The sequence below is a fragment of the Filobasidium floriforme genome (assembly GCF_021052385.1).
Source record: "Filobasidium floriforme strain CBS 6241 chromosome Unknown HD553scaffold_3, whole genome shotgun sequence".
In the NCBI taxonomy this organism is placed as follows: Eukaryota; Fungi; Basidiomycota; class Tremellomycetes; order Filobasidiales; family Filobasidiaceae; genus Filobasidium; species Filobasidium floriforme.
In genome coordinates, this window is record NW_025763624.1 from 1,150,722 (window position 1) to 1,171,451 (window position 20,730).

At 53.1% G+C, this 20,730-nt stretch overlaps 5 protein-coding genes across 5 annotated transcripts; 2 read left to right on the forward strand and 3 right to left on the reverse strand.

Moving 5' to 3' along the window:
- Positions 1–2,480: 2,480 nt before the first annotated feature.
- On the forward strand, positions 2,481–3,209 carry HD553DRAFT_267881 (uncharacterized protein; the record flags this gene model as incomplete). Its single annotated transcript, XM_046177545.1, has 2 exons — positions 2,481–2,977; positions 3,041–3,209. The coding sequence occupies 2 exons, from the start codon at positions 2,481–2,483 to the stop codon at positions 3,207–3,209; spliced, it is 666 nt and encodes a 221-aa protein (XP_046039383.1).
- Positions 3,210–3,787: 578 nt separating this feature from the next.
- Positions 3,788–5,952, reverse strand: HD553DRAFT_339556 (squalene epoxidase-domain-containing protein; the record flags this gene model as incomplete). Its single annotated transcript, XM_046182453.1, has 6 exons — positions 3,788–3,844; positions 3,937–4,087; positions 4,176–4,266; positions 4,356–4,758; positions 4,871–5,806; positions 5,947–5,952. The coding sequence occupies 6 exons, from the start codon at positions 5,950–5,952 to the stop codon at positions 3,788–3,790; spliced, it is 1,644 nt and encodes a 547-aa protein (XP_046039384.1).
- Positions 5,953–10,856: 4,904 nt separating this feature from the next.
- HD553DRAFT_339558 (uncharacterized protein) lies at positions 10,857–13,208 on the reverse strand (the record flags this gene model as incomplete). The annotated part of the gene is made up of 7 exons (XM_046182454.1): positions 10,857–11,357; positions 11,502–11,804; positions 11,882–12,101; positions 12,166–12,371; positions 12,451–13,014; positions 13,111–13,131; positions 13,197–13,208. The coding sequence occupies 7 exons, from the start codon at positions 13,206–13,208 to the stop codon at positions 10,857–10,859; spliced, it is 1,827 nt and encodes a 608-aa protein (XP_046039385.1).
- A 1,321-nt stretch (positions 13,209–14,529) lies between these two features.
- On the reverse strand, positions 14,530–18,743 carry HD553DRAFT_305870 (P-loop containing nucleoside triphosphate hydrolase protein). The gene is made up of 10 exons (XM_046179197.1): positions 17,328–18,743; positions 16,815–17,260; positions 16,647–16,749; positions 16,440–16,573; positions 16,214–16,372; positions 16,011–16,142; positions 15,566–15,943; positions 15,330–15,499; positions 14,897–15,255; positions 14,530–14,778 (listed from the first exon to the last, which is right to left on the reverse strand). The coding sequence occupies exons 1-10, from the start codon at positions 18,688–18,690 to the stop codon at positions 14,678–14,680; spliced, it is 3,345 nt and encodes a 1,114-aa protein (XP_046039386.1). The 5' UTR covers positions 18,691–18,743; the 3' UTR covers positions 14,530–14,677.
- A 95-nt stretch (positions 18,744–18,838) lies between these two features.
- HD553DRAFT_305871 (uncharacterized protein) lies at positions 18,839–20,361 on the forward strand. The gene is made up of 5 exons (XM_046179198.1): positions 18,839–19,358; positions 19,480–19,643; positions 19,739–19,807; positions 19,911–19,998; positions 20,099–20,361. Exons 1-5 carry the CDS (start codon positions 18,987–18,989, stop codon positions 20,255–20,257), a joined length of 852 nt encoding a protein of 283 aa, XP_046039387.1. The 5' UTR covers positions 18,839–18,986; the 3' UTR covers positions 20,258–20,361.
- Positions 20,362–20,730: the final 369 nt, after the last annotated feature.

Sequence of the window (20,730 nt, forward strand, 5' to 3'; positions counted from 1 at the left end):
AACAACGAGGTTCACGTTTGAGCCCCTTGATCGATTCGATTAGGATTTGATCAAATCGACGGATCTCGCCTAGGGATTTCTCCAAGGTCTCAAAGGTATCCACCGGCCACCGGGCCACGCTTGTTACAAGCAGCAATGCGACTCGCGGCTCACGACGTCTGACTGCCTTTGGCTCGGTACAAAGGGCAGAGTGACAGCTATAGCTAACTCGCGATAAAGGAAAGGCCGCGTGAAACGGCAAACGCTCAGGAATCAAAGGGAACCCGCCGATTTAGGATCTGAAACGATCTTCGGTAAAACAGTACGACTTGTCATACAGTACCCGGAATCGTGTGTCTCACTCGGTATTTCGCGTGTGGACGACCGGATATTCAACGGATCCAATGGAGGCGGCGAATGGGGGGCGATGACGTTTCAGTCGATGTTTCTGTTTCGCGTCATCAAACCTCCCCGCTCCCTGGAGATCGAAGGAATCAAGGGGAGGGAGAAGTGGTCAAGGGGGGGAAATTGATCGTTTTTGCGTTTCATGTCTGTTGGAGAGTTTTTCCGTATCATGCTACAGGTTTACAAATCACAGATGCATGTGCAAGGTGTGGCCCTCAAGTCGGCTTTACATATCATCCTACGTATCCTACATGCATCCTGCTTGTAGTGGTGTTCATCGTGCTCGTGATACATCATATGCACAGGATCGCAATTTGACGTATTAAACTTTAAACTTTTTTCAGCGGTTTTTGACAATCAGTCGTCGGTTTATTCGTCACAGCCTCGATCGCCGACCCGGTGGGTTTGACGGACGAACGGACAAGGGGGAATCGATCTACAACACATTCTTTTTCACCAACACTGCCTCTACCACCACCACGTCACTCGCACCCGTCAACGACACACATACTCTCCTTGCATCCTTCATCTTGCTTGCAAAACCCACCTCCAACCTCGACGCCGACCGTCGGGGGAACCTGCGCCTCGGAAATTTCAAACGCCGAAGACGATCTCAACACAGCCAGAGGAGAATAGGTTCGTCGACCATCGAGTTTTGGACGTGTAGTTTCGACCTGGTTCGATCCGATTCGATTCAGTCCACACTTCGGATCAACGTTAGGAATTATACTCCGGCGTCCGGAAAGTACGAACCATACGGGAGGCTCCCGGACTCGAGAACGGTTTCACCTTTTACTTCTTCGAGAACCAGATCTTGAGACCGGAAACACGATACGATACGAGCTCAACCACAGCTCATCTTCCCTTTCCCAGCCTCCACAGCTCGAAACCTCTCAACAAAACAAAGAGGTAACCCGGGACCATCCAGCATGTTGGCTCCACCTCCATCCTTTCTCGCCCCTCGATCCCCAACTACCAACAAGGAGAAATCGCCGAGAGAGACATCGCCCTCGACGTCGTTGGACAAATTGTACCTCGTCTCTCCCCATCCAGGCTCCAAGGAGTTGGAATCGATGTCAATGTCGATGTCCGGTTTGGGGTCGGGGTCGGGGTCAGGGTCGGTCTTGCCAGCCTATCAAACCACACCCTCCGCCATCCCAATGAACAGCTCGGCTCTGAGCTCGAACCTTCTCGACGTGCAGACTTGCGATGAGACGTTACATCCAGACCGGAGCGCTACCTACCCTCCCACTACCCTACCTCCCCGGCTGTCCCCAAGAAGCCAAGAAAGAGGACTGAGAAGGCCTAAGAGTTCAGTCGGACTGGGATTAGGAACAGGGACGAACGGTACAGCCGCTGGTGGTGCTGCTGGAGGTGGAGGTGGATCTTTGACGAGGTTTCATCCGTTTGCGCGTTCGGACGGTCATGGAAGGTCGAGAGGAGGTAGCGGGCCGAGTTCTGGTTCCGGCTCGGGATCGGGAGTGGGTTTAGGGATGAGACCGTATGATACGGGAAATCAGGACGAATCACTTGAAAGCGAGACAAAGATGGGGATGCATCTGGACGTCGGAAACCTGTTGAGCCCGGGTAACAGGGTACCTGGTGCGACCAGAACAGAGCCTGGGTACGGGCATACCAGCTCGTTCTCGTTACACTCGGTCGGATCGATGGATTGTCCGTCGACGAGCGGGACGGGGACGACGAGTGAGGAAGAATCGATCTGTTCCCCCGGTGACGAGACGCCTGTAGCTGGTCTACCTTTGACCATCATCGGGCCCAACACCAATGTGGAGGAATCGGGTCATAGAGAGATTCTTGGGGGGAAGAGAGCATGGGGAGAGACTTTCCCTAGGGCGTGGGGGCGGACCTTGTCCGGGTCGAGTAGTTCGGGGGGTTCGGATGCGGGTGGGGAAGGTGGACCTGTGGCGGGATCCTCAGGGAGGAGGAAAAAGGCTCGAGGGTTGAGGATCGATGTGAGGCGGACGTTCTCAGGCGGACAGCAAGCCGGTGTCAAGAGGCAGGAAGTATCGGTGCAAGCTGCATCACGGGGTTTGCAGGGTAAAGGGATCAAGTATGCCACTGTGGGAAGACGACCGATGTTGTCCATCTCCCTCGACCCGCTCTCTGCGGCGAAACAATCTCGACAACCTTCTCACGCTCGGTCGTTGTTCCCACTACCTCGATCGAACCATGTCAACCCTGAAGGACATGCCAGGCCGCCGTACGCTGATGGACCCGTACAGGTGGTCAAGGGAGTCTGGATCGGGAACGAAGAGTCGGTCGAGCGATTCGACGAATGGGTAGGCGGAGCAAATCGGGGAATGATCGTAAATGTCGCCAAGGAGTTGGAAGATCCGTACAAGGGTCAGCAGCAGGAAGAGACCGACCGGACGGATGTCGACTCGGTAGCGAGGTCGTACGCGGCCAGCGAGGGCCGTCCCGCATTGACATACCTGAAACTCGATTGGACGCACGGAGAGACGGATCTCGCGAGCGAGGCGACGCACGAGCAAAGTTCGCGATCGTGGGGTTTCCAAAAGACCATCGAGAGGATGGAACAGGCGAGGACGGTAGAAATCCCGATCCTGATCCAGTAAGTCCAGGCGGTAGGCTCTTAGCGCGACGTCTCGAGCTGAAGAGCCTTCTTCGCGCTTAGTTGTCAATGCGGCATATCTCGCTCGGCGACTTTGATCATCGCATACGTCCTCTGGCTCTCACATCACGGACTCGTCGATGAGGATGGGTTGAAACAGGGATCCAGCATGTGGGACGTGAACGACTACGTCAAGGGAAAGAGCGAGTGGGTGGGGCCGAACGTCTCGTGAGTCGTCGCGTCATTTCTCACATACGCAACACCGCCCTGAACCATCACAACGTTCGTAGCTTGATATGCCAACTGTTGGAATGGGAAAAGGTTCTGCGACAACAGGACGGGCGGCTGGGTGGAGAAGGAGAACGAGCTATGAATGGCGTCGGACGATCCGGTCCTGACCCATCTTTTGCCAAGCGCGAAGCTCAGGATCTGGACGAAAAGATGAAGGCGAGGAGCAGTAAACGACGAAAGAGCGAGCCAGATTGTGGGGCGGTCGAGGCGTGATCGAGGAGTTTGGGTGACAATGGACATTTTCCTTCGGACAGTGCTTGGACTGTTCCGGGGTAGTTAACTTTCTGGTTTTCTGGTATATGAACCATCGTTCGAGTTGTACCAATTTTCATTTTATACCCACATGGCCGTGTACAATCGTAAGACAATGTATAATCACGAAAGACGACAACGACGAGACTATTACATCGCTATCCCTCCCTCCCTCCTCCAAGTCCGGTGTGGGTGTATGTGCAACATATTATAGCTTTCTCTTTCTATACAAACCACGAACCATGAACAACATCCGGATCAACCTGGCTACAACCGAACCTCCGACCAGATGACAGGCAACAGAACCACACATGCCGTCCAGAACTAGCGAGTCGCAAGCCGAACATATCAGAAAAAGGTCAGCACGTGTACGTACACCTTGTCCAGCCAATCTCAGTTCGATGACGTGGACTTACCACTTGCCCGCTCCTGACCATGAGCGCCGGGTAATCCCCAAACCCGGGTTTGGAACCCTTGCTACTCTCGCCCCGGGTGAACAAGATGTAGATCGAGTAGAATGCGACCGAGAAGAAGTGGTAAAAGAGGAGCAGAGGTTTGGGCGTGAGGCTGCCGTACCGGGATAGGTAGCATAGCACAATTTAGCGGACAAGCGGATGAGTCAGGGTAGCAACTGGTCGCGTCGATATCGACTCACGCTGAGAGCAGCCCGACAGGTCCTGCGACACGGTCTCCCCCGAGCTCAAAGTATGCGAAACAACCGTCCCGTAGTACGGCCAGGTTGGCATCTAAGTCATCCCCGCATTCATCAGACCCAAGGTCAGCCTCGCCCTCGAACCGGTCCGCCTAGCAATGTAGGTACAAAACGTGGACTCACCGTCGGCCCCAAACAAGTCGTACAACGCGATACTCAAGATATTGACCACGCTCGCCACGTTTTTTCGTTCCCAATACCACCTCTGCAACCTCTCCCTGATCTCCTCCCAATCATGCAAATCCCTCAATCCTCCATCCCCTTCCGTCCGACTCGGCGCAAGGTATTTCGTCAAGAGGACCGCGTCGCTGAACGCGACCGTCATACCACCGCCTGTGAGCGGATGACGCATGTTCCAGGAATCGCCGACCATGATGACGCCCGAGCGGCCGTTACGTCTCCCCTGCATTTTGGGGGGGAGGAAGCTGTTGGGCATTTTGCGGAGTTGGTCGGTCGATAGGGCTTGTTGGATTGGACCTTGGGTCGAGGGTGGGAGGTGAGGGAGGTAGTTTTCCTCGATGTACGTCTGCAAGACACATGTACAACCCCGATCAGCTCACGCGACATGTCCAAACCAGCGCCCTTTTCTCCCGTTTCCCCACGCCCCGAACCTCAAACCCCCAACCGCTCTCGCTCACCTTCATACTCCCATCAGAGATGCTCGGCAACTTGCCCTTGACGTCGACCAACAACCTCGTCTCCCTCGCCTCGTCGGCGATCTGGTACAACAACACCGGTCCAGCCGGGGTCAGACAGACCGTCCCGTGGTGCGCTTTGGGGAGGTGGACGTCTTTGATGACGAGGCCGATGAAGTGTGATTTGGTTTTGGTCTCCGCTGTGGGCGGGCTGATCTTGGATTTGGTTGAAGGGTTCGATTTTGTTATTGATGATGATGATGATGGCGTTTTGGGAGAGACGGCTTGGGTGGCGGCTTTACGGAACTTGGAGAAACATCCATCGGCGATGATCGTTAACGGCGCGTAATAGTTCCTGGAGACCGTCTCCATCTCCACCTCCTCTAACCCCTGTGCCTCCTGTCCCTTCTTTTGCACCTTGACTTTCTGATTGACCGAGACCCCGATGACCTTGGTCGTATGATCACAAGTCACCAAGTTGCTCACGGTCCCCTCGAGTACTTGGACTCCAGGAGCGTCCTTGATAACTTTCCGCCTGAGAGCATCGATGAATCGTCCATGATGGAAACTCCTCCCTTCCTTCTTCCCGCTCCTGCTCCACGTCTTTTCATCCTCGGTGATCTCCTGTCCTTCACCCACACAAGCGTCCAAAGTGGGGTAAGGAATGGGCACTTCCTTCCCTTGCATGTAAACGCAATACCCCTCGACGGGCGTAGCGTCGATCCCTTCCAGACAATCCCCCATCCCGAGTTTCCTTAAGGCGGCCACTCCGCCGGGTTGTAAGAGTTCGCCTACTATGCGATCGGGAGGAGAGAGGTCACGTTCGATGAGGAGGACGCGGTGGCCGGTGTGAGAGAGGGAGTAGGCGAGGCCGCAGCCTGCGATGCCTGCGCCGATGATGATGATATCAGGTTGATCGGGGGTGTGGTTGATAGCGGACTATGAGTGAGACGCCCATGGACCATGCAGAATAGATCATACACAGGTCGATCAGCCCCCGAACGCCCGAATGCTTCTTTTCCGGACCTTAGAAGAGTAGAGATCGGATCGATCCAAGAAAACGATGGGGGTGTACTCACCGACATGTCCTTTTCCTGATCGACGATCAATTCCAACGAGGTCTTTGAGCTCGATGCGGTCGAGGTCGCGAACCTGGACAGGTCCTCGATCGAGGTGGAGCTCGACGAGGTCATTGCGTGTGGTTTCGATCGTGATGCGATTCTTGTCGCGGTAAATAGGTGGGGATTTTTCAGACGAGGTAGGAGTAATATGCTGCTGTTATGGAAGTATGCAGAGTGTCGATGTACTACTATATACGACGACCATACTCCTGATCCCTGATCCCTGATCCGATTTCCCGATCCAACCCGTTCCCGACATCCACAGGAGTTCAGGGGGGGGGGTTTGGCGTCCCGCGCGACGGATTGGACCCAGATTGTATTTTGAAGAATTTTTAAAAACAACAAGTCCCTCGCTGGGGTTTTGAGACCCGGTTTGAAGGGCATTTGGCCCCCAGTCACCGATGTCAGTTACGTCAGCCAATCGCCTATATATCTTTTGATCGTCAGCGTGCTGGCAGCCGAGATTCGATACAATTGATTTCCATTGCAGAATCACCTAGATTGTTCCCAGAATGTCTTGGGTCTCTGCTACTAGAGACTTTAGCGAGATATATCCACTACATCTAGGCCTTCAAACCATACAGGCTCGGGTGGTTAGTCCAGACACCTCTTTTTCTGGGTCCAATCTGATCCGTCTGGTGCATGACAGCGCAAAGACGAATTTGGAACCTGCCGATGTTCCAAATGTGGCAGAAGGGGTAAAGTCATCCAAGGGCGTACCTTTCTACGCCATATGGCCCATGATTGGAACGAGATTGAGGAGGCCGCCGAAGCAAGAGCCGAAGCAAGAGCAAGCACGAACCTGTTCGTCACTCCAAGTCGCCCGATCCCTGATCGCTCAATACCACCACCTATAGCACCTGTCCCTACCTCCCATGGCCCCCCTTTGAGCCCCAGTCGATCCCCGTTCCGATCGGTTCCCTCTCCTTCACCTGCTCCCACCGAAACACCGGACGTCACTCTTCAAGACCCCGGTTTTGGATACCAAGATCTGCCCGAAAACGCCCTGAATGAGCATAGATTGCACGATCAAGATGGCCTGCATGATTTCCTGCCACTTTGGCCTGAACCGATCCCACCGGTGTTGAAAAATGCCCCTCTAAGTGGGGAACTTTCGGGCCTGATAAGCGATCAATCGACCGCCGATCTATCGTTTCTGGAGAGGTTCATCTATACCGTCGCCCTTACATTGGATTCAGTCGGGGTGGCCAGGGACAAGACGGAATACGCCCTCAAGGCCATGAATACCGTAGCACAATTGACCCAGATTAAGGCCCGAAAGGACTGTACCTGCAACAATCATCAAGAAATCATCAGTGACTCTCCCGCTGAGACGCTTGCTACTGCCAGACGACGATTGGCTGTCGAACTACCTACAATCGCCCACCCTTGTTGCCCAAATCCGGCCTGTAGGGAGGTTGTGTACGAACGGACAAATATGTCAACGTCTAAATTGGTGCTCAATCAGCTTACCAAGTGCCCCCGTTGTGAGCTAGATTGGTCCCCGATTACTGGTCAAATGCCATCGACCTTCCCAAGGCTTCCCCTCGTTTCTGAAATCGAACGAGTCCTGTCCTACCCAGGCGTGGAGCAAGTGGCCTTCAACTGGAGAGAAAGACGGCGGATAAACACCCAGTTGTCTGAACGCCTCTATCCCGGTCTCAAAATCTATCGAGATCAAACCGACGGCACAATGATCGATTCTCTACTCAATCCGGCTGGATTGAGGGTAGATCAGACGGAGAATGATGGAATCCAGGAAATCTTCCTCAATCTGTCGATCGATTGGTTGAATCAACGTTCGTCGTCATTTGCCCCTGGATACTCGGTCGGACCAATCCTGGTTCAAATGGCCAACCTTCCACAGGAATCAAGGGCACTTCAAGCCATGATCATGTGCGTCGGCATGACTCCAGGTAAAATTCTACCCTGTGGAAGCAATATCGACCTGATGCTGATCGTGTAACAAACAGGCCCGAAAGAACCCACAAAGGATACCCTTTGGAAATATATGCTACCGGTGGTGATCGAACTTCGGCGGATGTGGGAGACACCAATCTTGATTCGCACGCCCTTGCGTCCAAACGGGGTCCTTTGCCGTATCTATGTGGCAGCAATTAGCTGTGATCGGCCGGCATTTACATCGTTGAGCGGCATGACCTTTCAGACGTCCAAGGACCATATCTGCACCCGATGCAACCTCAATCAGGCAGGTTTTGCGGCTGGTCGAGGTTAGTTTGGAGGGAGTTTGACGTACAACCTGTGTAAACTGCTGATTCGCCTCATAGTTGGCCAACCACGTGATTCTATTGCTCAGGCTCGGGCTTTCCTTGACAGAGAGAGACTACAACAGGAGGCCCTCAACCGGGAGGCAATTGCCCATGATCGGCGGGAGGAAGAACTAGTTCGTGAGAACCGGGAGTTGCGAGCGGCATACTGGCAAGGACCTCCCCGGACTGGAACCACATTGACCCCCGAATATCGCGCAAAGGTTTTTACAGAGGCCGCGCGTAAACGATTCCTCAATCTACCTCAGAACCGGGTCCCACCGGGCCACCTCAGTGCCCTCTATCTACTACCTTATCTCAACATCTCTGTGCAAGGGGTATTTGACGCGATGCACAATCTTCTCCTCGGTGTTAACAAGACCATCTTCCGAAGGTGCATCGGTCAGGGCCACTATCGTACCGTTCGAGGGGGGATTGGAAACGCAGACCCCGATGAAAGCGATTCGGAGGCCGATGCAGACGTCTTTCGCACAGCAGCACGACCTGCGTATGAGATGTTTGGGCCACAAACTGGGGCCAGCCAGGCTCGACAAACGCCCGAACGAACCGGTCCTGATCTTGTTGGCGGTCTGACACCATCTCAGCTCACTGCCATCAAGACTGCAATGAGCGAGGTGAGTACGCCATCGAATATTGCCCGTCTGGCTACACATTGACGCCCATACTTTGCTACTACTGATTGGCAGGTCTTGACCCCAAGCGATCGATCAGTATTCCCTTCCATCCCAAAGACTATAATGGACGTCAAAGGGGGTACAATCACGGCTGTTCAGTGGAGGTGTTTTGCCGAGTTTTATGTTCCTTTGATCTTTCCAGAGATTGCCATCCAATCATGGTTCAATCCGACTGAAGAAAGCACGCAAAACAGGCAGATACGTGCGCGGATCTCCACCCAGATCACACAGGCTGAACTCGACGTGACCCTACTTGTTTCGGGGGTCAATCTACTGCTACTCAGGCCAGAAATCAGCGAGATTCAGCTCTGTCGAGCTGAGGTCCTATTAGGCCGGCTGGTACCGTCGGCGCTGGGGATCTGGCCAGGATTGGAGGCAACCCGAAACATACACCAATGCATACACATTCCGGGGGACGTGAGACGTCATGGAGGCCCATACAATCACTGGTGTTTTGCGGGCGAACGTTGTGGGAAATGCTATAAGAACGTCAATACCAACGGAAAGGTGGTAGAAATCACCGCACTTAATGCCCGGTTGCGCGCCAGTACAGCAAGCATGATACAACATCACCTTCGAAGATATGCGCTTGAGCCAGAGGACCATCAATCTGTGTCCAAACTGGCTAGTTTGCACGCGTCATTCACACGAGAAGATAAATCCAGGGGATCTTCAGCGTCCGAATTATTTGCCGAACATGAGGAGAATATTCGACAATTACAGGCTGACGCACCTGTAATGGAGGCAGACAAGAGTACGTTTCAAGTCGTCGGCAGCGTTCTGCAGCATCTGGACTTCAATCTATGGCCAATCATCCACGAAAGACTCAAGAATAGCCCCCAGACACAGCCTGGCGATACGTACCTTCTTGACATGGTTGGAAATCGACCAACAGAGAATACATGGATCATAGACACTTCGGGGATCAATCACACTCAGATTAGACCTGCTTACAAGCAGTTTTCTGCGTATACGGGCAAAAAATCCCCCGCCACAGCCCCACTTCAAGCATTCCGGGACCGACTGGCCATCATTCTACCTCAAAAAGACGTATTTGAGTGCAGGATTGGACGACCACCTTTGATTTTGATCCAATCGTTCATTACTATCAGGGCGCGTGCAAGTGGGGGCCAAACGAGGGAGTTTAGATTAATGTTGGGGGCGCATGGCATGCCTTTTGAACGGGAGACAGAATACCCTTATGGTCGACAGTAAGCATCGGCTTAAACGTCCCTATTGAAGGGAGGTCTGATCTATTGGCAATCTAGTCCCGATCTAGGTGTGACTTTGTGGCATCCTGGTACCTTTGAACGAGAGACTAGATGCTGGGAGTTGACGAACGGAACAGTTGAGTCAATGAGGCCGGTCGTTGTAAGGCCAATCCCGTTACATCCGGGGGAAGTTGATAGCCCAAAGATCTGGGCTTGTACAGCAGTCACAAGAGTCTGAATGTAATGTGCGTAACACCAGCGAAAACCAAACCGGGTACTAACTACTCTCGTTCGGGACACAATAGACAAGAGTATGGCCCCTAATCATGTCTGATCATGTCTTACGGAATACGGATGGACTTCATTCTACAAATAGGTTCACAATGTTCTGCGTGCTGGAGGTACGGCAATCATGCATATATTGGCCTCCAAACGACCACCTCTGAGAGCATAAAACACACCTATTACAAACAAACTCGATATCGAAACATTATAAGTTTGAAAAATATAAAAAAAAGGAACGTAAGTCGCAAGAACTCCAACCCGGATACAATCAGCCTCCAATTATGTGCGTTTGGCGCCCCTACGGTATGTAAATTGCGTTTGGCGCCCCTATCGAGCATAAGATCGCTCACCCACAACGGTCAAAAAACACCACAACAATCCCGGTCCTTTCGAGGGTGACTGGAGCCCGTTTACGCGGCGTCGACTTGCATGTCGTCGTCCTCCTCCTCCTCGATGTGCTCGACGATACCGTGATCCTGAGCGAGATACTCGAGCGCCTTCTCTCGCAGCTGTTCCTTGGTCAAAGCGGGACCAACCGGGGGCAACATGGGCCGCATCGCAGTAGCCGTGGTGATGTTGCTGGGCTTGGCGATGACGGTCGGCAGGTCGTCCATCGCGGCGTCGTTGACCGAGAGAGGCGGATCGGGGTACAACCGGGCAGCAAGCGAGGCGTCGTTGGCATCGATTGCCTCCAGAACGTCTGGCCTGACCATCGATCGGTAGATCACCCACAGCTTTTTGTCCGAGCGATCGGGGACGTTGGCATCCTGGGCCGAAGGGGGGGCCAACTGGGCAGTCTTGAGCTGCGTTAGGGGCCAGTAAGACCTCGGCCCGCACCATCGCTGTTGCCATTGGGCCTGGGTGATGGTCAACCCGTACGCCGCGTCAAGAGCAGCAGAGGCGAAGACGGCCTATTGCAGGGGAGAACACAGGTAGTTTGAAGCATGATTGCATGCGATTGTGTTCAAGAGAAGGGACGATGGCAAAGGTATCAACACGAAAGAATCAGTTCGAGTTACACAAGTCAAACGGGGAGTATATGGGGGCCAACCTACCTCGTCGGACATCCAACTGGGATAGCACTTCTCGATCGCCCCCGAGATCTTCTCGTTGGCGACGCCCTCCGAGACCATGTGGTGGCGACCGTAGGCCTCCCAAGCACCCAAATACAGGGCGTCAGCGGGGTCGTTTGTCTCCACATTGCAGGGGTCTAGCTTCGGGTACCGCATCTCCGTGTACGGGTCGTTCGGGAAGTAGACCGGCGCGCAACAAGGCTGCGAAAGCAGCTTCCAAATGACCCTCTTTCGGGACTGATTGACCAGGGAAGAGGTCCAGATTGTCTTCCGGCTGGCCAGGGTCTATTCGGTGGGTGATTTGTATGATGGTGAGCACAAGTTGGGTCCAAGTGGGTGTCAATCTAGTCAATCTAGCTCACCGCACGGGCCTTCTTGTTCGACCAGCCCACCCTGTCTTTCCCACCGTCCATGCAGGTGGCTTTCCCCTCTCCCGCTTTACCGGCGATCGTGTTGCAGAACTTGAACAAACTGACCGAAATCTGGGCACGATCGGGCACCTCCTTGGGGGGATCGCCTCGGTAATCGTTCCAGCCTGCAATGACCGAATCCTGAACGTTCCTAACGAAATCGTCCCATTCACTGCGAGACACAAACACACATCAATACGGGTACGATCATGCGAGATAGAGGGTAGAAGACTCACGGATTGTTCTTGACCTTCCTCCAGTTCGGTCGAAAGAACGTTTGACGAACGCCGTTCGGTAGCGTGAGTTTAATGGTCTTCTGACCGTTCACTCGAGGCTTCGGGTATATAACGGCCTCCAATCCGGTGTTCACGGTGTCCATTGACCCCGGGAACAGCTTCGACTGCATACCGATCAAACGTCGAACGTGGTGGTGAACATGGGCCTGTGAAACAAGCGGGGTACAATCAGGTAATGTTCGACCGTCTTTGGCGTAAGTTAAGATCAGGGAAGAAAAGACTTACGTGGAGGATGTTGTTGCGACCCTTGGTCGCTTTCGTAGGCGATGAGGGCCCAGCCTCGGGCATAGCTCCCTCGATTGGGGGCGGAAGGGCACCCGGATGGACACCCATGGCGTCTCGAGCGATACCGGAGACCAAAGCGGCAAACTCGGGGTTGCCGGTGATGAGTTGGAGAACACCTGCAGCGTTCATGTCCCCAACGAGGGGGTTTGCGACCTGTTCTTGCAGGGCTTGGACTTCGTCTTCCAAAGTCTCCACTCTTGCACGCAACTGGACGTTCTCCTGGGCGACCTCACCAATCTCCTCAAACAGGTGCGAAACGCCGGCCAATCCACCCTGAACTTGGGCCATCGCGTTGGAGTTTGCCGCGACGATCCTCGTTACAACCTTGACGATCGAGCTGACGTTGTTCTTGTCGATCTTCTCAATCTCCTTGTTTTCGGGGATCAAGTCGGCTGCATCGATAGCACTTCGGACGTAGTGCTCAACCCGCTCGAGACCTTTATGGAAGCGCTGGTCGGCTTCCTCGTGCTCCTCCGCATGTTCGTACGGCTTGACTTGACGAAACTAGGTAGAAAGGAGGGGGAAAACACCCAGTACGAGTAAGTAAACAGATCTCACAGTGCGATAGAGAAAAACACCACTCATAAACAGACTACTCACCAAACCCTTGATGTTAGTGTTCTAGACAAGGCCGGTTGAGTCAGTATTGAAGTATGAATGCACTCGAAGCGATTTGAAGCACTTACAGCAGCAGACATAGTCGTAAAGTTCGTCAAAGGAGTCTAGGGAGTTATGAGGGTGTTTATAGGGGTCCAAACGGGGTAGATAAGATGTTGTAAGTGTGTGGAGAGTGAATATGAGTGACTTGACGGTTTTTACTGCATTTACAGGTAGGTAGGTAGGTAGTAAGTTAGTAGACGTCGAGTCGAGCTTCTCGAGCGTGTTGGTCGGTGCTTCTCGATAGAACAATAGAAACACGTAATCAGGCGGAAGCGTAATCTGTAACATGCGGATACAAATATGCCATGGATTGTTGCCAGATTGATGCCTGATTGAACGGAACAAAAGAGCGCTTAGGGAAATGTCAATCCCCCCCCAATCCGGCAAATCGCGCGTCAATCCATGCCCGGTTGTTCCCTGGATTGGCGCGTTTTGCACTAGTAAAAAAAGTTGCTTTCGCCCCCCGGTTGGCGACGCGCCAATCTGGGTTCAAACTGGGGACGCGTGAACTCCTGTGATCGTCCCCTCCCCCCCCCATGGGCACAAAACAAACACAGCGCGGTCGATCACTCGGTTTCGATGCGCGTCGCCTTGAGAGTCGTACGACTTCACTTCCCACCACCTGAAACATCAGCCAGGATGATACGGCGCTCTCATCGAGACAAAACCTGACAAGCTGCGCGATCTGATCGAGCACCGAGGTGTAGATCTTCCAACATGATCATATACCGATTGTACTTTGTCCGCGCTCATGAAGGTTTGCGACATTCAGCGATTGATTTTGGTGAGCCTGCACATGACTAGGACTGCGACAGCCTGAATGGACGACTGGGCTGACCGTCAGTACAGGCTGCTGTTGAATACATTATTATTGTTGAAGAGAACTAATAATGGTCCACATGCACGAGTCGGCTTTGCGATATGAGCTCCTCGAGCGTGTCATTCTGGAGTAGTCATACTCGTACTAGCATGTCATCTCACCTTTTAGGTCTCGCAACCGACTCGTTCCCTTAGATACCTTGCCGTACCGTACGAAATTTTACTCTGAAAAAGGTTTACTACAGAAGGATGGGTGAGTCAAAGGTAGAAAATCTCAATCTAAATCCATCCTTGACTTTGAGATATCCAAGATTGCAATGGTCGGAAGCATCTTCAGTCATCAGGGAATTCATCAAGGACCAACCAACTTACCGTTTCAAACTTGCACGAGCATCGAATCGCATCAGTAGCTATGTCGTAATGCAGATGATCTGGGATCGCTACCTTCAAACTGTCACCACACGAACTGGAGACGCTACGACAGATGATGTCATGCATCTCAAGCGTCGAGTATTGAAGCGGTTGGAAAACACCGCAAACCCGGGTTCTTTCATATTTTCTTTTATTTCGTACGAGTACTTCGACAAGGTTGAAAAAAGAAAGGTACGAAAATCCTTGTTGTTTCCCCTTCTTCCGTTTCCGTCTCCTGCTTGGCTCTTCAGTTTCCGATTGGGGCAGAATGCATCTCTCATTCCACCGGCCCGATCGCGGGTTGTTGTCTCGTCTTTGGCATCTTTTTCGTCTGTGAACCCATGTCCACCTGTTCCTTGTTGAACGCGTGCGGAGCGACTGTTCGTAAGTGAATGAGAGGAAGAATGAAAAACAGCGATCTCGTCAATTCCCGAACCAGCCTTGATGTGAAATATAAAGTAAAGAGCGCCGAAGAGAGAGAGATGAGAGGACTCACGTTCCAACAACCACATCCCCTCGATAGGCATGCACTGCCTCATAAACTCCTTGCTCGTCAAGACCAGCTCGTAATAGAGTATAAATCTCGGTGGGGGCTGAGCCTGGAACAGCGCCGAAGTCGGGTGGATATAGACCGTCTGATTGCTCTTCGTCGTCCGGTACCCTCCGTCCTTTTGGATACGGGCCGTGTTGAAAAAGTACCCCGAACAGATGGCCTTTTGGATAGGTACGATGTCGCCCGGGTTCGGGTTGGATTTGATGACGACTTCGACTCGTTCGCAGAGACCGGCGAGTTGGTCCCGGACGTCCCGGACTCGACCGAGGGACTTGAACTGTAAGAAATTCTCATAACACCATCTGGAACATTGCGAGAAGCGCATTTCTCATTAGCGCACAGCTTTCAGCTAATTCATCGTCTCGGCCCAACTTACTGCTGAGAATAATTCGTATCCACCCATTGTTCCCAGATGTTCAAGAAAGTGAAGTGATCTCCCCCGGGTTTCTGGAAATTCTGATGAGCCTTGTCGGCGTGCATTTTCTTGTCCTTTGGTCGGTAGAGCATGGCGTGGGCTTCTTGCAGCATCGAGACGATCGTCAAGACCTGGCACAGCGCGATTTTGGATCAGCAAACTATCCCGCCGTTTTGTTGGCCCCTAATTCGACTCACCTCATCTGTACACCCGAATGCCTCGCTCTGGATGATCGCCTTGGACAACTGTGGATCCACCGGGAACTCTGCCATTCTCCTTCCTAACCTCGTCAACTCTCCCTTGTGATTCAACGCCCCGAGCGCGTACAGGTTCTCCAACGACTTGATCAACGTCTCTGCCGGTGGCGGATCGAGGAAATCAAAGTTGAGCAGGTCGTTGATACCGAGGGATTTCAGCATGAGGACGACGTTGCCGAGGTTCGTCCTCTGGATTTCGGGTATCGTGTCCGCCAAGAGCTCGTTGTTGTACGCGTATTTCGTATACAGCCGGAACGCTTTTCCAGGACCGACTCGACCGGCTCGACCGGATCGCTGGGAAGAGGAAGCTCGCGAGATCTAGAAGTGAGATGTTGAGAAATTCAGCTACAACATTCTGTCGGCGTGGTCGTGAGATATAACTCACCGGCTCGACTACGAGGGATTCCATACCGGTCTTGGGGTTGTAATTATTCTGCTTGACAAACCCGGGATCTATCACGTAGACGACCCCGTCGATTGTGATCGAAGTCTCGGCGATATTAGTAGCAAGAACGACCTGGTGACCAAGGCAATCCAAACAAGTGAGCCAAATTGAAACATGAGCAAGTCCGACGCCCAGCGACTCACCTTTCGAGCCCCCGGTGGTGTCGGCTCGAAAATCTTGGCTTGCATGTCGCTCGGCAGGTTCGCATAGATAGGGGCGATGATCAATTCAGGCACCTTGTCCCCCAGTGCCATTGCTGTTTCCCGCAAGTTCTCCTCCATTGCCTCGATCTCTTCTTGACCCTATTCGCGCAACGAAATAATCATATCAGCTTCATGATCTCATGCTGTCGAGTCATAGAAGACTCACGGTCAAAAACACCAAGATGTCTCCCTTGGGCTGACTGGTATGAATCTGGAAGACGGTCGTGACGGCCGCGTGGATATAGTTTGCCTCTGGCTGAGCGGTATAATGCAGATCAACTGCATATCTTCGACCGGGAACTATGAAAGGGTAATGCTCATCAATATTCCGGGTAAACGCAGACAATGAGACGACCACCGACCGAGAACTTACTTCGAAAGATCGGTGCATCGTCAAAGTATTTCGCAAACTTTTGAGCGTTCAGGGTGGCACTCGAGATGAGTAACCGCAGTTCTGGGCGGAATCGTGCAATATCCTGATGGCAGAGTCGTTTCGGGTCAATAAGTCAAGTGTGACGTGTTTGTAGCTTCCTAAACTCACCTTGACCAGTCCAAACAAGATATCCGTACTCAGCGTACGCTCGTGGGCTTCGTCGATGACAAGCGCCGAATACGTCGACAGCTCTGGGTCCGTTAGGAACTCTCTCAACAGCATCCCATCCGTCATGTACTTGAGCACCGTCTTGTCGCTTGTAGCGTCTTCGAAACGGATCGAATAACCGACCTCTTGACCCAGTCTGACTCCCATCTCTTCCGCTACACGTGCAGCGACGGACATGGCGGCCACTCGTCGAGGCTGCGTACAGCCGACTTTGAGCCCGCCTTTCGTGTATCCCGCTTCGTGAAGGTATTGCGGTAGTTGTGTCGTCTTCCCCGACCCGGTCTCGGCTTCGACGATCAATACCTGGTGCTCGGCGATCGCTTCTAATAGTTCGTCCCTGTACTCGTAGACCGGTAACGATTTCCGCGTGGCCTCGATCTTGGAGTCTGAGACGAAGAATATCCGCTATCAGCCAGCATACACAAACGCAGCTATCGGATTGTCACGACTCACATTTCTGCTCCAGTTCCTCGATCTGAGCCTGCAACGTCCGATCTTTCTCGGACATCAACCCCTCCTCCTTGCCCTCCTGGACCCACTTGATCGCCTGACTCTCATCAAACACGTAATCGTACTCTTCCTCGACGAAAGCCTTGTCCATAGCTCCCGTCTTGTACGTGCTCTGCTCCGTCTGCCTCTGTTCCCACTGATCGACATCGGTGACGAATTGTCCTTCGTCCTTCTTGTTGTCGTCGTAACGTTTGTACAAGACGTTTTGCTTCTTCTTGCGGTCGATCTTGCCCTGTTCGGTGATATAGTCTTCCGGCATGACGTATCCGTCCGTGCCATCATCGATCTTGGCTCTTTCCTCCATGATCCTGAGCAACTCCTTCTTCTTGTCGTGCTCCGCCATCTCCCGTTTCGTCAACTTTTGACCACGGAACATGATGGCTTCATCCTGGATCTCGAGCTTGAGCAGGTCGATCCTCTGAAGCTCACGTTTCTTCAAGTACTCCTGCCTAGAATGTTCCCGCAATCCAGGCAAGGCGTCTCTCCTAGCCTCCGGGTCGTTGGCCAAGTCTCGTCTCGCTCCGGATTCCTGGTCCCCCTTGGACGAACGGTCGGTGACGAGCTTTTTCGTCGAATCCTTGTCCCTCTGCTTCATCCTCTCTGCGAAAGCATCTCGTTCCCTCGCATCCTCCTCTTCCTCTCTGGCTATACGTTCCGCCTCGGTCTCTTGAGGCTTGACGTCCTCTTCCTCTAGGTCGCCTCGACGAGCATATCGATCGTCCTCGTCCCTATCCCTATCCCGCATATCGGGTGAATACTCTCTCATCCGTTTCCTCTCCCTCTCCTTCTCCTCCTCATCGCTGACCCATTCGTTCCCATCGACCTCTCGTTTTCGTGTCGACCGATGAATCTTTTTCCTATCCGAACCATCCTCCTTGAATCCCTCTATCAACTTGGAAGGCTTGTCCTCCTTGTCCGTTCGATCCCTCTCCTTGCCCTTGTCCTTCTCCTTGTCCCGCTTCTTCTTTTTATCCTTCCGTGATGGCCCCGGCTCGTCTTCTAGCATCAAGCTATACTGCGGCTGTTGCAGCAACATCGACGTCTCCTTGTCCTTCTTCCTCTCCTTGCCTTCCGACCTGCTACTACTCCCCAGACCCTTCTTCCGGGGCAACAACCCGTACAGGTTCGACACGAACGCCTGTGCATCGGGAGTATCGGGGAGACCGTTCGCAGAGAGGTTCGAGTAGAGGTCGTTGGCGTTCTTGGAGGAAGTGGCGAGGGTTTGGATATAGTCTACCGTGCTACTGTCCGAAGCCCCTAGGAAACGTAGCACGTTGTCGCTGATGTATTGCCTGAGGTCCGACATTGGGACGGTGACTGACGCTCTAGCCGTTAAGCTGTTGACTGACTGGCTTTATGTGGTTAAGCTTGTCGAGTAGGATAGGAGATGATTATAAAAGGTCGAGGTCGCTCGAAACCCTCAGGTCGGTCCTGCTCGCGAGACCCCGGCGAGGAGGAGATGACCGACCGAGACACAGCTGGGCGATCGACCTTGCACCATCGACCCTATCTACCTCTGTTCGTCTAAACACATCCATAGCTTATCGCTACTCTGAATCACATAGCTCCAAGATACTACTAAAAAAGTCATAGCTCCGGATCATGTCGCACGCACACCCTCACCCGCACCCGCAACCACCTGCCGGAATGACAGCTCGTCCACCACCCCAAATGATGGCCCAAGCTCAAATGCCACCCCACACGGCAGCCATCCTCGACGCTCTCCCCTTCACTCCGATCCCCTTCGTCCTCAAAGACCTTCCACCTCGACCTAATGCACCTCCTCCACTCCCGGCTTTGCTCTGTCCGGAACACGAACAGCTGGTCTGTGACAAGTGTAACGTGGATTTCAGGGATATCAACCAGTTGAGCTTTTTCATGAGCTTGCTCAACCCGAGTCATCCGCCTCCTCCACCGAATGTGCCGTTTGCCAAGCAAGGAGAGGCCGTGTTGAAGACGAGAGAGGAAGGCAACGTGAGTCACGATCCACTTCGCATGCCTGGCATCGACTCAGACTAAGCATGGTTCAATACCATATTCCATCCCGAATCCCTTTGTCACCGCACACTCGTGACCTTATGGAACAATCATCTAGAAACGGTTCAAGGACGGCAACCACCGAGAAGCCGGTGCCCTCTACTCCCGCTCGGTCGGTCTCTCTATGGGCAAACCGGCCTGGGAACAGGCCAAGTCGTCTCAAGACGAGATCACCGCGGCGTTGATGAACCGGAGCGCCTCGGCTGCGGCTCTGGGAGAGTGGTACGTTGGCTTGTCTCGAGACCCGCAGGGTTGAGCAGGATGAGCGGTGTAGCTGATCATTTTGCTCCGTCGTTGTGGATGTGATGGCGATATAGGCCGGCCGCATATGCAGATGCCGACGCTTGCATCAAGTTATCACCAAAGAACGCCAAAGGATACTTCAGGTATGTCCCTCTTCCCCTCTGCCGTCTCGACCACACTTCCCCTTTGCAATCAGGCGACTACTGAACAATGTCTGCGTCTTTGTGCTCGCTTTTGTTATCACAGAAAAGCGAAAGCTTTGGATGGGATGAGCCGGTTCGAAGAAGCATTCCACACCATGCAGAGGGGCGTCAAGGTGGAACCCGATAACGTCGTAAGTTACCTCAGCTTACTCTTGGCTTGAGTGCTACGTGTAACGAATTGAACATCCTGATTGTCCTGTATCGACACACTGTCTCATTTGGACTCTACAGGACTACAAGAACTACGCCGAAGAGCTTAGGAAGAAGAGCGGGATCACGATCTCGCAGCCCGCCGTCGAAGCCGAGTCGACGACCGATGTGGATGCCAAAAAGCCTACCGAGACTGCGACGGAGACACAGGCGGAAGAGAGTGCGGTGGACAACGCATGATCGTGCAGTGGATAGAAGGTACCTGATCAAGAGAGTGTACGTTGTAGCATATTTTACGCGGGTTTTGACGATGCATCCTAGTATACCTATCACGTGGGGCCGGCACCGACACAATAATAAAGTCGCCAGGGGCGCAGGTGTTAATGCGTCGACGATGACGGGCAGGATCGAGGGTCGTTAGCGGTGCGATACCCAGTTTCAGGCCTGCTATTCAATTGCGGATTCGCCACCTGCGAAGGTTGCGGTGACAGTCTGGCCTACGTGACGATCACAGGCAGAGTGATGGAGGCCTTTACCGTCGACTTCGCAAGGGAAGACTGATCTACGAGTGGTATTACCAACTTTCCGTGAAACTCGAGTAACGTTACTGATCTTCGGAAACATGAGGGCGCGCCCGAACCCTTTCTTGGCGCATGAAACGTAAGCCGCGACAATCATCATTTACTTCTTGACCTCGCACGTATGACAAAGAT